At 40.0% G+C, this 18,544-nt stretch overlaps 1 protein-coding gene across 1 annotated transcript; it reads right to left on the bottom strand.

Moving 5' to 3' along the window:
- Positions 1–335: 335 nt before the first annotated feature.
- Positions 336–18,324, bottom strand: ZDHHC7 (zinc finger DHHC-type palmitoyltransferase 7). Its single transcript, XM_042876913.1, has 8 exons — positions 18,244–18,324; positions 13,261–13,344; positions 11,086–11,408; positions 8,716–8,840; positions 4,557–4,653; positions 4,012–4,093; positions 3,615–3,745; positions 336–2,588 (listed from the first exon to the last, which is right to left on the bottom strand). The coding sequence occupies exons 3-8, from the start codon at positions 11,389–11,391 to the stop codon at positions 2,412–2,414; spliced, it is 918 nt and encodes a 305-aa protein (XP_042732847.1). The 5' UTR covers positions 11,392–11,408; positions 13,261–13,344; positions 18,244–18,324; the 3' UTR covers positions 336–2,411.
- Between the last annotated feature and the right edge of the window lie 220 nt (positions 18,325–18,544).

Genomic DNA, 18,544 nt, shown 5'->3' with positions numbered 1-18,544 from the left:
AATTGATCTGGCACAAGTAGGTAACAGACTCATGTTCCAGAGCATAGGTAGTCAGGTAAAGCCTTCAGAAAACAATACTTTCTTGTCTTATGACAGGCCTGCATTTAGGGCCAGAACAGAATCACAGCAGAAGTGTTTCCAGCATCTCTACATCAAATACCACCCCTAAATTAAACCCACGTTCTTGGAAAGAACATATTTAATCTGGAATAGTGTCAGCCATTGCTTGACATACATATAGATTACAAACCTAAGGATACAACCATTACCCTGGAAAGATTTAAATATGCATATATATGTGCAAAAACAAGTTATACATATGGGGCAGAAGTGAATCAACTTTAAGACTTCAATTAATTACTTTATTTCTTTCTTTACATTAAAAAATTACAACGTAACAAGGGTTTGAAAAGCCAAGTAAACCTGATTTCACACACGCACACACTTGCTAAGTCACAGAGTTCATCCGTTTGAAGTGATAGCTTCTGATTCTCATCAGGATATTTTATTAAACAATATACACATTGAGAGCCTCATGACAAAGCCAGACATTTTTTTTTTCCCAGCATTTAAGATGTGCAACTGAATATGCAAAGATTCTCGTGGAACTTCTGCCTTCCCCTTCACTTGTGTGAGATACAGCTTTGTTCAACTGGCTGCAGTTTCAATGGCTTCCACCCAGTGCCCACTCTCCAGACTTACACACCATCTCCCCCAAGCAAACTGAACGTACTGCACAGTATTGCACAGTTCTGTTTGCAGGGTGGTTGGTAAGAAAGGGACCCTTTGGTATGTTCACTCACACAATAGTATGAAACCTGACAAATTGAGAGGCCACAGACAGCTAGAAATGGAGAAGCAGGTCACTGAAGAAAGGAAGCACAACCCCTGTGGTAAGTAAACTTACTGGTGTAAGATTCTCCAGCACACTGAACTGCTTGAAGTGGAACAGATCATCAGTGCAACTTGCAAAGCAAAAGCAAGAACAGGACAATTTTAAGGCAAGTCCCAGAACAGGGAGCAAATTACTTTCTAGGCACGATTTCAAGCTCTGCATCAAGGCTCCTGTTTTATCCTTTGTATCGTCAGTAACTTCTAGAAGGAAAAAAGAGTTTTAATTGTTCAAGAATCCACCTGCAGTTAAATTTCATTACTGGCAATTTGCATTTCATTACTTGCAGGCTTACAAACGTTTCTGAGCACTACTGTTGTTTGTCAGGCCCACATAAAGCAGTTCTAGATCTAGACTGTTGAAAGTCTCTTCTCAGAGAGCTTCTTCTCTTGAAAGCAATTTTGGATGGAAGATGGTAAAATTGAAATTAATCCCTTTTATTGCAGATTTTTCTACTTTGAAGACATGTTGTACTTGAGAAAGAGGCAAGCTGTGTCAGCACTAAAGGAACCTCCCTCATGCTTCCCATTTCTCTGCTCATGGGACCATGAATTAACAGTGTTCCCCTCATGAATAGTCCAAACAATGAAAAAAAGGAGCAGAACAAGACCTTACAAAGACGACTGCTCTCAGTAGATTGATGCCAATCTGCAGTATTTTTCATTTTAACAGTCACTGGCCCCAGTTATCCCCGCTCAGAGGACAAGATACAAACCTCAGAACACCTACATACTTAAGTTCCTCTAGAATCAATGCACAAGGATTGAAGATGCATATCTGAGGGCAGAATTCTGCTCTCAGCTGTTAAGTGTCATTTACTGAAGACTCAGAACTTACCTAAATGCCACACGAGATTAATACTGCCAAACACAAGACATGCTGTGAGCCTGGGAAGACATTTGGCAGGGGTGTAATAGTGCCTCTGACATGTTACGCTGTCGTGTGCACAAGTCCCTTGAATCACTTGCATATGAAGAATGTGTGTCTGAGGTGGGACACAAAAGTATAGCTCCATTTATTAGGACAAGCTGAAATATAAATCAAAACTGAACAAACCACTATTCCCTGAAAACTGGATTTAGAAGGCTGGGTCTCATTTGAGATCACCTTTCACCAGAATGCTTCTCCTTATGATTGACAACTGCACTTAAGTATATAATTTTTTATAAAAACACACTGGTAATTCCCCAAACATTTATCAAATAAAAAGGGTTTAACAAAAAAAAAAAAGCATAATTAATCTCAAAAAATAAATTACAGTAGCATGACAACATTTGGCTTCTTTAGTGTGACCACGTGCTTTTTTTCCTATGTTATCTTGCTGTTAAGACCATTACAGATCCAGTTTGTGTCTCTGAAAGTTAATGAGATGTCTGTGACGATAAACGTATAAAACTCTGCTTGCTACAAGCAAATGTCTGGTATCAGTTTCACCTGGTCACAGATTATATGTAGACAGCCTTTTCTGGCCCCAAATAAATATTATATAGTATTCTTGCAAGTTCCAGCATAACTAGACTCAAACAGAAAATTCAGGTCCTCCTTTCTTCGATCTCAGTAGGATTTGTCTGATCCTAAATCCTGCAAAAGGATTAATCCACAGGAGTGAAGGCTGACCCCCAAAAACAGATTTCATTCCTTCCCATCGCAGTCTCCGCTCCCACGTTGGCTTTTCACTCTTCAGTCTTTCAATCTCCTGTATGCAAACAGATGTGCAGTGACACACTGTCCAAAGTCTACAAGTCATTACCCAAACTGATGATTTCACATTCCTTTAATTTATAGAGAGCTCACTGGTGTCTTACTGATATTTATTTAGCACAAACAAAATGTGAAAAGCTGATTCAACCCTGCAGGTAGACAGAGAAAGACTTACAAAACATACAATGCATACAGGACAGGCTGGACTATTTCTACCTTTTCTCCCAGCCCTCCAAACTGAAAGACATAATGGGCAGAAAAGCTGATGCTAAAGTTAGAAGATCTGCACACAATGCACCTCCACCAAATGTTCTTTACTCTTTTAATGGCATCAAGTAGTGAGGCTCCCAAGAAGATGCTTGTATTGTAATTACTGAAGCTAGGCTTACTCTCCCCAAATGCATTTTGTTTTCTTAATTTCCCACTAATGAAAGCCAGATAGTTACTGATTTGTTTTTCATTTTGTAACACACCAAGGCCTTTAATACAGGAGTACTCTTTAAACAGCCCCAGATGAGAAAAGTCTAAATAGCCACAATGTTCAAATTCCTTATGTTCCGAGTCAATTATCTGGCATAAAATATCCTCCCAAGGCCTGAAACTGCAAATCAGAGGCCAAGGGGATCAAATGTCCAAACGATGGTTGTATTTGAACAAAATATATCAAAGTAGAGAAGCAATGTGAAGAATTAAAACAGCTGAGGAAAGCAGTCATTTCTCCTGACATTTCAGGAGTTTCTGAAGGTTGAGAAGTCCAAACTGATGTCAGAAGTTGTGCAACACACATAATTGAAAACCTAACTATAAAACTTAAGTCAGAAAAGGAAACAATGCAAGAACATCTGCTAGAAAGCATAAATCAAAGTAGTTTCTCAATTTTATGAGTGAGACTAAAAATTGTGATTCATTTCAGATTTCAGGTTTTGTACAAAATGAAAGTTCTCCTTCATGTAGATCAGATTATCTCTAACCACATCTTTCTAGAGGAATTGTTACTGGATACAAAAATAGCAATCTTTACCGTTTCATCATTGCATATGGAGTGGATTTGGGTGCCAAACATGACTGCAGTGAAAGTGAGAAACAGAAAACCCTCAAGGCACAAGAAGATCATCAGGATCACAGTTACAGGTGGAGAGAAGTCACTGCATTCTGTGAAAACAACACATTTAATTATGAAAAAGAATACATCTACAGAGCATGTTCATAGTAAGTTATCTCCTCTTCAATAAACAGCAATAAAAGCTGTTGGATTCTTGAAACATGTCACAATTGTAAGAAACTTAACAGGCATGAGAACATCTTTTAGACCTCACAGAAAAAGGCTAAAGTCTCATAACATGTCACACAAGGGATTGAAGTAAGTGGAAGTGATGACTTTTCCTTAGTAACTTAGTGAAAGTTAAGTGTTTGCTTACCAGTCCACTGCCCTCGGACACAGGAGAAAAACTGAAACCCACACAGTATGAGCGCATGAGCTGAAATTAGGGCTATATACATCTGGAAATGAGAGAGAGTGCTTACTTTTGACTGCTGCCAGGTAGTAAACCAGACACTGTTTTCAGCCAGCCTTTACCACTCCACAGCAAATACACTTTCCTATTTCCAATTTTAGTTCAATGCAATGATGGACAAACAAACTCTAAGTTTGAATCTAAAAACATGGGCAACGATGAATGTTTATGATTAGCTCCATCACTCACACCACAATTTCAATATCAAATCATTGCTATGTAAAACAGCAAAATTGGGATGACTTAAAATAACAGCACTTTACGAAACAGGTTGACATGAATATGGACAGAAAATACCTGGAGAATAACTTGGATGGGTGGAAAAAAGGAACAAAAAAAATCACAAAGTAATTTTGCCCTTAAGCCATTACTCTCTACAAACACAATCAAAATAGTGACACTGAAGGTAGATTCGCACCAAAATCAAGCTGCTGTTCATTTTCCCTTACCGTAAACAAAACAAAAAATCTCTGATTCTTCTCCCCCACACAGTTATTCACCCAAGGGCAGTGGTGATCCATCTTTCGAATACATCGTTTGCAAATGCTAGGGGAAAGAAAACAAGACTTCAGTTGAGAAACCAGAGCTTGTGCTTTAAAAGAGAAGTAAATGTTCTTGGTGGCCAGGAGAAGATGCACTGAAATGAATTTTCGTGATGAACTGAAAAATGAGAAAGTCAAATATTTCAAAAGTTCATTTTACATCTGGCCAACAGCACCAAAGGGCTCAATTCTCTTGTATCCCAATGCCCATCTGCAGACAAATACAGAACAGCTGAAAACGTGTTGAACTTCTTCCCTAGATCAATAGCTTAAGATAGGCACAGACTCAGAGTGCTTCACATTTTCCTGCAAAACACTCAAAATGTTACTCATTTTCATTTCAGCAAATATCGAGCTCAATAAGCCTCCCAAATTCAGGCACTATTATTCAAAACACATGCTTAGTTATGCATAGTATCTATGAATGCTTCAGCAACAAGCCACAGAATAAAGTCAGATTACTATTAGAGTGGAGAAGGTCGGAAAAAAAAGCAGCTTTCCCGTGCACAAAGTAATTTTTAAATCACTGCATATGGATGACTACAAAGTTATTGAGGAAGAAGGAGAACACACTTCCATGCTGGTAACAGGAATGGATCCCAAATCTCACACAGTCCCTCTGAAGTTCCCTTTGCTCTGAGCTGCCACGACCCACCCCTACATTCCCACTGCTTCTTGTCTTATCCATGACAACTCCTTTGATGAAAATCACTGTTCAAACAGTGCCATTCTCACACAAGAACACTACCATAAGGAAACACAGCTCAGAAGAAAACAGGTATGATTCATGACAAGATGTTCAGAAGGCTCTGCAAAAGATTCTCCTTCCAGAGCAAGAGCCTTTATGTTCAGCCTCCTGTTAATTCTTGAGCTGTGAGGGAAAGACGAGCTAATGCTCATCACCATGACCATGCAAGTCTTCTCCCGGGACACAGAAAATACACTGCCACTCTAAGACTGTTAAGGTGAAGGACTGAGTAAAATTATATCTGGATTCAAATCACGGCAACCAAAGGATGGGAAGTGGGCAGGAATCACTTTTGCTCATTCAGTATTTCTCACAAGCCTACTCAGCTCCCCCAAGACATCAGATGCTTGGAACCCCGCCTTCATTTCTAATTTAGCACCGCCATTCAACAAATGCTTCCTGCCATCAAACTGTGATGCTGAAAGCAGTGGCACAGCTTTCCTCCCACCCCAGCCATTTGTATGCTGTTACTTCCCTGGTCCCAGCACTGACATACATGCAAGCAAGAGTTCGGGGAAACCTCCCCATTCACTGCAATCTGGGTCGTTTCACTGTGCATGAACCTTGATGCCTGCATGAGAGTAAAAGGAGCAGCATGGCATTAAGAAGCTGCAGACAAAGGAAAGTCTTCTCCAGCCTGCTGAATGCACTCAGGCAATTGCAGATGCAATTACAGTTTCGAATGTCAAGGATAACGTTCAGGAAGACACAGCTAGAAGCTTAACAGAAATTGGCCTGGATAACAGAAATTCACAGAAAAGCTGAAGCAACCACCTCAGTGACTTGATTCTGAGTATCAGTTCTCCACGCAGAAAAGCAGGCACTCAGAACAGGGTGGAAATAACAACAGCTGTGCTTCTGCAGAAACAATACAGCATTCACTCAGCACAACCTCCTCCTTATGCTGAAAGCGTTAACTGCTCAGTAAAATCTTGGTTTCAAGTGTTTTATGGAGGCCAGATATCCAAGTTGTAATCAGAGGTTTCTTGTTTGTTTTCCCATCACTAACAGTACTATGAAATTATTTTTCTTCCTCAAAAGAACTTCTGCAACATTGCACAACAATTTTCATAACTACATCATAAGAGTCTCTTCTGTTAACAATTTACTACTCAAAACCTGCACTGTGGCTTTGAGTGCAACTGTTTCTCAATAGGAACTGACTTCAATCTGCCTTTTCAACTCTCTTTTACCAGCAAGTTGCCAATTTGACTACTTGGGACAAGACCATCTTCTTAATATACTCAGAAGGGTTTGTAAGTCAATAAGAAGCTGGCAGTATAATCAAACCAACTTCTTTGCTTCCTATTTGGAACACTTTTGCAGTGCTAAATCTATGGCAAAGAAGCAGATTCTAATAGGGGTTTTCCAGCCCATTTTACCTGTCCATACAGCATATATTAAACATTCAGAAAACTTCAGGAAAACACCACCCAACTCTTTGTTTTCTACTTATGACGAGTTAACAAACTTCTAATAGCACTATATGGCCAACACAAAGACAGACAGTTAAACTAGTTTCCAACTGCTGAGAAAAGCGTAACAGCAGACTCACAAAACACTTTCAGGTTCAACTTTTCCCTTTCAGAATGCAGAACATCTCACAAAGGATCTTACCAAAGCATAGAAAAGTAAAATAAATAAATAAATAAAATCACAAGGTCACACAATCATAGAATGATATGGGTTGGAAGGGACAATTTCTACTGGACCAGCTTGCCCATGTAGAACACTAATTATTCCATCAGCATTGCCTCATCTGAGATCCCAGGCTACTGGAACAGCCAACACTGCTGCGTCTGAAGGAGGACGCCCAGATGTAACCCAGCAGCTCTACAGCTTCACCTGTAACCCCCATGGCTGTTGATCTACCATTCAAGCAGTGCCTGTGCAGAGTTACACAACTGCATGGGCTCTGGGCTCCTCAATTCTCCAGCTTCTTTGTTCATATGCAGATTTCAACATAAAATGTCTTCATTTTCCAAATTAGAAAATCCTACAGAGATTGAAGATGTGGGAAACACTTTACAGAGATACCTGTAAAGTCTGTAGGAGCCAGCCTAAATCTGCCACGAGCAAATTAACAAGATCCAACCTACACTCAGCAGAGCCTCTGGGTATCCCTTTGCTGCATCCCATGAACACAACACAACCTGAACAGATGGCACAAAGCTGTTCTGGCTCTCCATAGGATAACAGTTTATATTCTAGCACAAGAAAGCAGCTGCATTGCTTCCACCCCCAAGCCTGCCCAGCTAACAGCACAGCTGTGTTCATGTAACGCTCTGCTGGAGCTAATACTGCCAGCCAGAATCAAACTCACTGCACATGAAGCCATGGCTGGTGTCTGCATCCATGCCACAACTAACCTGAAACAAAGAGAAATCAACCGAAAGATAATTCTATACAAGGCTATTTATATATGACACTTTTCCCCTCGCATTCCAGATACAAAAACCCACTCACATCTGAGATGAGAGCAAGATTTCAGTGCCAAAGCAGAGTATTTATCATGGAAATAGCTTTTCAGCTGTAACTTTCACAAAGATATGCGACACACAGTGAGACACTTAATTTAGAAACCACACATTTACAGAACATGTAAAGTGTCCTGACAAGACTTCTGTTCTTTTGAAGGCTTGATATACCATAGAATTCAATACATATACTCTTCGCACCTAGAAAGAGACACCAGAAACATTTACATATTTATGTGAGCCCTAATTATGCAGGCCTATCTATTCAACTTGCACAATAAATATCAGAAATGCACATTTATACTGTCTGAAAATTCAGAAGACTGAGAGTTGATCAACAATGTGCATATTTGTTATCCCATGTATAGCCCTGTAAGTTCAAATTGCCATCACTCTGATCATAATTAAAATGAATCTTCAACAAACAGAAACACATTTAACTGACTATTCATAAAACTTTGAGAAAATAAGGAACCAATTTAGATGTAATCGCAAGTGAAGCACTACAAAATCTAACAGTATTTTCTTGATTTAAGATTGAAGAGGTCACTTATTTCATTAGTTTCTATCTGAAAAATTCCTTGAGATTCTTGCCTTTGTCCCCCATTACTAACATGTGGCACAATAATTAGAATGATGCAAAGGAAAACAGATTTTAACAGCATCTCTTGCTTCCTTCCCCTCATCCACGCTCACGCTACAGTATAAGACACTCTGCAATGTATAAGTCTCTGAAAACTTTCTTGAATATCAAAAATATCTGTGGGGAAAAACTGATATATAAATCAGGAAGACATACCATGAATAACTGCTTTAAAAAATAAACCAAACCAGGGCATACCTGCAATGGTGTGCACGTTCAGGTTTGATACTACAGCACTTCGGACATTTGTAGATCACTTCTCCTGGTTTTAGTTGCAAATTATCCATGTACTCTTTAGTGGCATTTCCTTTGGGTACAGCCCCCTGAAATCATTTCAATTAAAACAGAAAAAGCTGCTTAAATGGTATGAAAGTGTTTAATAATACATTTTATAGACTCCATACCAGCAATCTCAGGATAATTGCTGAAATAAATTCATTTACTTGAAGTTAATCTGCCATAAGCCAGAGCCACTTCAAATCAGCAAGCTACCAACGCATGACCTCAAGATCTATTTCATTTCAGCAAGACACAGATACAGCCAAGTACTGGCATACTCCTGCCAGAATCTGTTGTTGCTTAAATAGGATGATGAGGAAGACACACCATTACATGCAGATGTGGGCACTACAGGTACAATATTTGCTTATGAGTTACTCCAAGTTTGGCACTAAAAAGAAATATGCTTTCACATAAACGTGACATTCTATTGTTAGGCCAAACCATCCACAAAAGCCATAAAGTCAGCAACTACTTGAAAGCTTTTATTTCAACTCTCCAGTTCCAAGCTTTTGCTACCCATTCCATGTAAACAAGTATTCTCCCTTGACACCCAAGCTTTTAGCTTGCACACCTCCAGTATAACCACCATCAGCTTCTCCATTTTGTACCCAGCATTTTCTTCTGCCTGTTGCTACTGTGAAAGACCTTCATGGCAGACAGCTGAAAGAACCAATTCAGAAGAAAAACAAACCACCAGGAAAAGAAACCATGTTTCAATTGATTAGTTTTTTAAACTGTTCATCAAAACGCTCCATTTGCAGCTGTTCTGACACAAAGGGCAATGATGAACTGTGAGGAACTGGCAGGATTGCTTCTTCCAGTAACAGTATCAGAGGCAATGGACAACAATCTTGCATTTATGCTGTTTGAGAGACAGCTCAAGTCCTGCCCCAGATAAGCTCTGCAGCATCACAAAGCTCTTTGGCTAAATGGTGCTTTAAACTTGAACCAGCTGGTCTTTGAAGAGGCACAAACTGGAAGAGAGCTTCTTAAAGACCATCCTGTATTGCTGAAGTGGGTTTTTTTTGCAATATATATTACCTTAAACATTCACATTTAACGTATGCACTTTACTGTAAAAATGGAGAACTATCTCAAAGACAGATGTTACTCCTGGATGCACAAATTTATCTTGTTCCAGGTGACTCTAGGCTTATAAAACATCTCACAAATTCACCTACTCATCTGTACCTAACCACAGCATCTTCAGATCATTCCCTTAACATTCTGATGACAAAAACCACTCTACTTATATATTTTCCACGCTCAGACTGTTGCTAACTCCTTACAATTAAAAAAAAATACAGCTCTGACAGTATGTTGTAGTTCACATTAGTTTAGAAGTGATATATTCCTATTTCCTTCAATCTTCTATCACACAGTCATGTCTTCCATGCTAAGAGAGGGGAGGAGAGGAGCGAATAAGAAAAAAGAGAGTGACTCATCTCTGTTGCAGTGAGAGCAACACAGGTCTAGAAAGAGACACAGTTTTACCAGTGCATATTTTGAAGTAACCTGTCCTTAAACTTTATTAGCTGTCAGTCTGGAGAGGTCATAACATTTTAATCAACTATTCCATAAATTGTTTCAAAATCCTAGAGAAAATAGTTTTCCCTCCCCTCATCCCACTTCAAACAGATATATTTCCTAGAACTAACAGATCTAAGCACAAAATAAACAATTTAATGTCTTGAATTCCTAAACTAAAAGTCCTAAAAGTGAATAGTTTTAGGACCTCTCACAGCTATTGTCACAACAGCAGGGAGGTTAAACTCACACTTTCCTTCCACCGACTCTAAATATCTACAAGAGGTAATGCATGAATGATGAGTATGTGACTGAGGTTTTTCAGCATGCCTACCTCTGAACTTCCTCCACTTGCCATAAATGGAAGACATATTTCAACTGGTACAATAAGATGTAACTACACCTTTTATAAAGCTTTGAAAATAAATCTAGAGAAAAAAAAAAGGGGAAAAAAAAAAAAAGACTGAGGATTTACCAGGTTCTTCACAACGGGTTAATATTTAACAAATGAACTGTACTTCTCATGAGCCTACCTCTGCCTTATAACGTGTCTTATATTGCCTGCAGCTCAAGGCAAAGCTTATTTGTGGTTTCATTCACATAAAAACAGGCAAAGCATAGGTATAGTCCCTCCAACTCGAGGAGTTTGGGCCTAACATTATTTTTTCCCTAGTAAGAGGGAACAAATATCAAATTTCTCTGCTGCTGATGAGTGATATGAAAGAATACTCCAACACCAAGGAGCAATTGCATACTTACTGGATCGGTTAGCATGGTTCTCAGATGTGATGACAAAGCTAGCACTGCCAAGCAGTTAAAGAGAACACCGTTGATCACAGAGTACCAAAAGTCTTTGGAAGGCAGCAGCATGACAAAAGTCACTACGAAGTCTGCATAGACAACCAGAAGCCACGTCATTATAGCACAGACCATACCACAGCCATCTCGGATGAACCAAACCCTCTCTGCCATGTCGGCCTCTGAGGAAGAGGAATCATAGCTGTCATTTTCAGCAAGAAGTGGGTGGTGCTCAACATCACGGAATCTGTGCCCCGATGACTGCATGGTTCTCTGGACTTGCCCTGCAGGAAGCAAAGATACCATTATTACACATCAGGAAACCAGAAATGGGGGTGCTCTCCTTGTCCATTTCTGTAAAATAAAACACATTCAGCTTCAAAACAATGGATGGGATTGCATGATCAAAACTTAACAGTTCTATGACTGCATAAGGACGAAATGTTTCTATGAGACACTAATTTACAAAGTTTCAGCAATAATTTTGTAAGCTACTTCATTAGTGTTCTAATTCTGTAACTTATTTTTATCACGTTAATTTGATGCTTGATGAATGGATTTCAGAACAACCTTAATTCCACCTTGCTATGCCTGTAAACTACTCATCTCTTTCTGTTAAAAATGTAACCTCTTTCTTTTAGCCCTAATCATTCCAAATGGCAAACTCTTCATCAGATTACAGTTTATGTCTCTCAGAAAATTACTAACTATGACATTTGCCTTCAGAGCTTTTGTACTGCTTCATAACTTCAGAGAAAAGTAGAATAGAAATACCAGTGCTCCAGAACACTGTTAACAAAAAGCAGAGCAAGTTCGAAAGCAACTAAATTTGTGGACAGAAGTGCAATTGTATTTAAAATTTAAAAAACCAACAAGAAAACACCCACAAAAGCATAACCACACAACAAAAATGCAACCAAAAATAATAAATCAGATTGGATAACTGAGAAAAGCATCTCAGATCAGACCAGACCTAAGGGAAACAAATGGCAGCGGTTAAATTAGCACAGCAACGGATTGCACAAACCAGATTTTCACAGAACACATTTATTAATTTAATTTCATCAGAATGCTTTTAAGGCTTTGTTGTTGTTCCAGTGTGAAACAAAAACAAGATTCAAAACTGTATCAGATTTCATGAAAACAGTTATTTTTCAAACATCTCTAGGCAGCAAAAACACACAATGGCAGCACAGAAGTGCTGTCAACAACCAGAGACAAATTAAAGCTTAAACATTAAGATTAGGCTCTTACCTTGAAGTATACTGTGTTCCAAAAATTATATTGATTCATGCTATTAAAGCCCATATCAAAGAGAGCTGTGAAAGCATTATATTGATTGGTGACAGCTATGAAGAAGTCTCAGGTTTTTCTCTGTTATAAAGGTAGTCTATATGAGACTTTGGGTTATATCCCAAGACTCTGAATATAGCCTCAAAGGGTGAAAGCAACCAGCACCAAGTGAAAAGTCTCACACTGGAGACAGTTTTCAAATGAAGCTCTATGTTTTAAGAACCTTCAAAAATCTCTCAGTCCCATCTACCAGGAATCATGAATGATAAACACATTCTGCTTAACAAATCCTTCTGGCCCTTAAACTTTAATGGTTAGAAAAAGGCAGGAATCATCTCAAAGACCAGAAATGAAAGCAGTATAGGCAGATTACAGCGCAGAGATTCCAAAGTAACATTTAAAATAGGTGCTCCTCCAAGATCTCCTTGCTGCATAGATGTTTCCAATTATTTGAAAGGAGTCAATGAAGCAAAACAATCAAGCTTCCAGTTCTGAAGCTTCAAACAGAACACAAATGTGGAATTCCATCCAGAGGGGATGCAGTATCTCCAAGTAGAAATGTGCAATTATTTTTCAATCAAGGCAAGTTTTCAGCTGCTCAGACCAACAAATTATCACCATAAATCAGGACACCAAGATTCTGAAAAGAAATAAGTCAGTACTGCATACTCCCTGACATATGTGGATTTTAGCTTAATTCTGCAAACAACTACTCCAGCACGCAAACAGAATGGCATGAGATTGCTATCTTCAATTTGTTTAATTGTTTAAAAAACACCCAAAACATTTTTAACACAGCAGGAAAAATCGAAATTAAAAAAGAAAAAAATAATAATCACATACCTCACAATTGTTCTGTATGTTATTCTGACATCATGTCCTTCCTTTGGGCTACACTAGGATATTCATAGTCATATCTGATGAAATCTGAAAAGACATCACCACAAAACTGATTAGTAAATCACTTTTGCTTTATCAGGAAAATGTTAAGTAGAAACAATGTACTACCATAGGAGTATGCTGCATGTAATTTCAGCAAGCAAACTTCTGACCAAAGGGGATAAAAGCCTTTTAGACTTTTTAAGTTATCATAAAGATCACTCTAAAAACCTCTAGGCAGTGTTTCAATTAACACTGCATCCATCTTGTTCTGTAATTCTAACATAAGCTAGGAGCAAATGTTTTCAAACTAATCATTAATCCAAACAGGGACAATTTAAAATAAAGAAACTACTCTTTCCAGAATCTGTAGATAAAAGAAAATGCTCCACAATTCTGCCAATGGAAACATGCACTCAGAAAGTTCTGAAATTTCAAATATATTATGTTATTACGATGCAGAAGTCAGTATAAGAACTCAAACTCTAGCACGAGCTGTTCTAATCACGTCTTATTTCACAATACAAATGTTTCACCAACTTTAATCATGTTCCTTCCTTTTCCTTGGGATGTAACAAGCTGAAGACAGACTGTGTGAAGCGAGAGCATTTCTTCTAAACAGCCTAGAAGTTTCATAACCATTTTCATAACGAATGGGAACACATTTTATTTAGAAAATCAGGTACTTCAAAGCTTGAAAGGCTTCCATTCTGGAAATGTCTTCCAGTATCTGAAGGGAGCATGTAACAGGAAGGGGAATGGCTGTTTATGAGGGTGGGCAGTGACAGGACAAGGGGGAATGGTTTTAAACTGAGACGGGGGAGGTTTAGGTTGGATATTAGGAGGAAGTTTTCCACACAGAGGGTGGTGAGGCACTGGCACAGGTTGCCCAAGGAGGCTGTGGATGCCCCATCCCTGCAGGCATTCCAGTCCAGGCTGGATGTGGCTCCGGGCAGCCTGGGCTGCTGGTTGGTGACCTGCACACAGCAGGGGGTTGGAACTGGATCAGCATTGTGGTCCTTTTCAACCCAAGCCATTCTATGAATCACCACATGGCATTTGGAACAAGGGAAGTTATACCAAGACAGACTTCCTCTGGAAACGAGAAGACTCGTGCCTTATTTAAACAAAATTGTATCATCTATAGAAGCCTAAAAGGTAATGAATATTCTTCTTAATGCACGTATAACTGAGCAAAGCTACTGAATTCTGTTTTGCTTTATGAATAACCTTTTATACACTTGTTAAACAAGGTTTCACAATGTTGTGAAAACTAGGATCATTAAGTTGTCACTGATGTGGCATTTTGAGGAAGTAGGAGCTCACAAAGCAAAGAAAGGCTGAGTACATCACGTTAGTTTGCAGCATCACCCACCCATTCCCTGAGTTGAAGATGACAAGCAATAGAAGAAGACACGTTAAGCCTCTGCAGGTAAAATATTGAAGTCAGACGAATCATCTGAAATTATGAACAGAGAACTCAATGACAAGACAGGGACATGATTCATTTGGTCAGTTCCCAAATCCTCACTGCAGCTGTGTGTGATATGTGTTTCTTGCAGCATCTCCTGTTCTTGCTTTACGTGGAAGTGCCATCACAGTTCAGCTTTTGCAAGAACAAAAGATACAGTCGTTCTGATGCGACTCCTCCCTCCCTGGCCATCTTTGCTACTCCTCTATAGCTGCCTGCCCCATTACTCCCTGTCTTGGTCCCTTCAAGGAGAGAAGGATCAACAGTTGAAAAGCACTGACGCCTTATCAAGCACCATGCGTGCATTGCCAAGACACTCACAGCTTTCCTGTAGGTGGCTGATTTATTCACTGCACTGTTTGTCCCTATCAACTGTGTCTGTCCCCCATTACACTGTGTCTCTGTGGAACAGCTGAAGTACAAACATTCAGGACAAAGCAAAATGCTTTAAGCCTAATATTTTCAAACAAGGGTTTTTAATTTGGCCTTTTTCGTGTATCTGGCACTGGAAGATAACATTGGATCATTCAACATTTCATGCAAAACATAATCCCTTTACACAGGTAATTGTATTAAATCTAATGCAGTTCCACTGTTAGGTGTTATTTGAAATTCTCAGGTTAAGTATGTCTTATCTGACCTACATCTCATTGTTAAATAAATGCAGGCACAAACAGCAGGCACTTTATTGGAATAAAAGGGTATTAAGAAGTGACAAGCAGGCTGCTTAGAAAGCATGGGGAAATATGAAGAAAAACTGAAGTTATGTTAAAAAGTCAAAACCAGTGGATAGATGGTCCTGTAAAATGACTGTGCCTGAAATGCTTGCAGTGTTCCAGTGGGGCTAAAGAGGAGCCACTGCAACAGCAAATCTCCCATCTGTAGGCTTACTGGAATAAGGTCACCACGGGCTTCAGAAAGTTGAATGATATCATACTACTATTGCATTGGGAAGCCCCTCAGCTGTCCAAGAAATAAGAAAAAAGGGCACTCTGAAGTCAACTCCAGTCCTTTCTCATTGTTATTTTTTTGAAGAAGAAAGTTCTTTATTGGCCTAGAAATGAAAAAAAAAACCAAAACAAAACACCAACAACTTCTTTCACTGATATACAGGTAAGAATTGATATGCAGGTCTAAAATCCATCAGCTGTCAGAACTCAAATGTTTTGGGGTCACTTTATAGCTGCACAGCTCTTTAGATTCCTCCTATTTCAGTGACAGTGCAGTAGAGAGAACTCTTTTCCTTCAGCTTTGCTGACTAAATGCTGGTAAGTCAGAAGTTGTAGGGATGCTATCAGGTATCACACACTTACATAAGAAGCGCTTACATAGGATCGATTCAAATCCTGCATGGGAAACACAGCATTGGTGGCAAATCAAAATCACAGAATGGCAGTTTAAACATTAACTTCAAAAACTGCAGAATTTAAAAGCACACCAAATGGGCAACCGTACCATTGTGCCCATTATCACAGGCAATTCGGACCATTTGTTGCTGACAGACATCCACCAGATAACCACTAAACATACCCATGCCCAATCTGGGAGACTAGCTTTTCATTGCAGATGCATGCAATCCAAACTAAAAAGCCATTTAATAAGTAAACTATGGCTTGTTACGACTTCTCTCAGCAACTGAACTAGCAAACAACCTCAGAACAAACAAATAAAACTGCTCTAGTAACTCCATCAAGCAGTAACTGTATGGAGAACACTTTCCTCAGCCCAAGCAACAGTCCTACTACACATCAACTCTGAATCAGTCCAACAACCATCAACTACAACCCCAGTTCTGTCCCATCCCCTCAGAGACAAAGCTGACCATCTCTCTAAAATCCTTCTTTTACATGCTTTATACCATATTTGTCTCATGAATGCCTCGTTTATGCTTTGCTGCCCTTTCTTGTACTAAACAACATATCCTCTACTACAGGCACAAGCTGACAATTTACAGTGGATACATACAACAAATGTGATGCTGTTTGCATGCAGAGCTGGCAGCAAATTCAAGAGATGATCCTCATTAAGTATGTATTTAACAGTGAAGTTTAAAGCCACTTCTCCTTATGCCTGTCTTATACAGCAAGTAGAAGGACACAAAAAACACAGTAGAAGTTTCCATTTTCAGCTCTGAAAAGGCAACGTGCTTCTCAGAAATAAAAGGGGAACACAGAAGCAATAAGAGCACACGTATGGATGTTTTACTGGGAAGCCTATCATCTAATTACTATCTCTTTACAAACATCCCCAGACATGTGAGTTCCGGGCAACACAAGTTATGCAAAATACAAGAAAAACCCTGGAAGCCTTCAGAACGTGCATCTATATGATGAATTAAAGCCCTTTGCTCATCAGCAATAAATCTGATAAGAGCTGCGATATTAAGTCACTTTCCCATGTGCACCAAAACTCTGAGCAACACCTGAGATGCTCAGCAAGGTGTCTTTTCTTTTTGAAAACAGCTTTTTTCCTCTATAGATGTGTAAGAGAATACATTTCAACAAGACTTAAGTGCTCAGCAAAGAAATACAGCAACCAATTTATCATGAGTTCATTGGCCTACAAGAACAAGGACAAAACACTTCTGGGCTCAAGAACAACCCCTGTCCTTCACCCAAGGACGGACACAAGCACAATTTACATGAGTAATGGCCAACCTTTATAGCTTACCTACTTTGGAGCAGGGCCACAAACTCAAATTGAGATTAGACACTAGAAAGCTTAAACAACTACCAGCATTGTTGCGTGGAAGCTGGAAGCTTTGCTCTTTTGTCAATGACAAACGGATGTCACTTTCTACTTGAGAGCACAATTTTTTTTGTTGCAACCTTTCCATTTGTCAAATTATGCAATAACCTTACATTCATTTGAAGACAGTATGCATATCACCATCGCTGACTGTGCTGCAATCTCAGGCAAGCAATACAGTTTTCCACCAGTTATATCCCTATCCACATGTGATTTTCCCTTCAAGGTTCCAAGCAATGTCACAGATCAGAGCTGAAATATTTCCACTGGTAATTATCAGTATGAATTAAGAGCGTTAAAACCTTTTTTTTTTTTTTTTTTCCATATCAGATAAAAACTGTTCAAACCGTTCTTTGGCCTTTTGACCACTGCAGCATGCAAAACATTTGCTCCCCTAGAGTTCTACGCCCTCATCAAAGGCAAAAACAGGAAATTCGTGAGAAAAACACGGCACAAAATGTATTAATTTAGAGAAAAAGCGAGTGGATTTTAAAGAGACAGAAATCGCTATCAGTCTTTTAGCCCCAAGGAGCTCATTGAATTCAACCCAATTACGTCTTCGCAGCGTAACTCAGCACCAGATCCTCTCCAGAAGCTCTCAGGACTCTCACAGCTCTCGGTCTCACCCCGCTTCGTCCATCGCCCGAGCCCCGCTCGGTACCCCGACGGGAACCGGTTCCCCGACGGCTGAGAAGGAGAGAGAAGGAGAGCACCGGGGATGCATTTACCTCAGGGCGGCGGCCCTGCTGCCCTCGGAGCCGTGATTGGCGCCGTGCCGGCGGCGCGTTGGGCCGAGCCGGGGCCGAGCCCCCCCCCCGCCGGGCCACCGCGGGCGCCACCGTGCCCCTCCGCCGTGCGCTCCGCGGAGCCCAGCGCTCCCGGAAGTGGGCAGGGTAGCGCCGCAGGAGGCGGAAGTCGAGCGCCCCTCACTGCGCAGACGCGGCGGCAGGCAGGACTCGCCGCTGGGATCAATGCGCATGCGCTGAAGACAGGCGGGTGCGTGATGCGCGCAGCACGCATGCGCACAGC

The sequence above is a fragment of the Lagopus leucura genome, unplaced genomic scaffold (assembly GCF_019238085.1).
Source record: "Lagopus leucura isolate 7727_CA_CO unplaced genomic scaffold, USGS_WTPT01 Super-Scaffold_100017, whole genome shotgun sequence".
Classification (NCBI taxonomy): domain Eukaryota; kingdom Metazoa; phylum Chordata; class Aves; order Galliformes; family Phasianidae; genus Lagopus; species Lagopus leucura.
The sequence above is the reverse complement of the archived record's forward strand: the minus strand, read 5'-3'. Positions and strand labels throughout refer to the sequence as shown.

Coding starts and splice junctions, on each gene's coding strand:
- ZDHHC7 (XM_042876913.1), bottom strand. CDS start 11,391: ATGCAGTCATCGGGGCACAGATTCCGTGATGTTGAGCACCACCCACTT. Junction 4,094..4,556: donor GATTTTTTGTTTTGTTTACG/GTAAGGGAAAAT, acceptor TCTCATTTCCAG/ATGTATATAGCCCTAATTTC. Junction 2,589..3,614: donor CCATATGCAATGATGAAACG/GTAAAGATTGCT, acceptor GTTTGCATACAG/GAGATTGAAAGACTGAAGAG.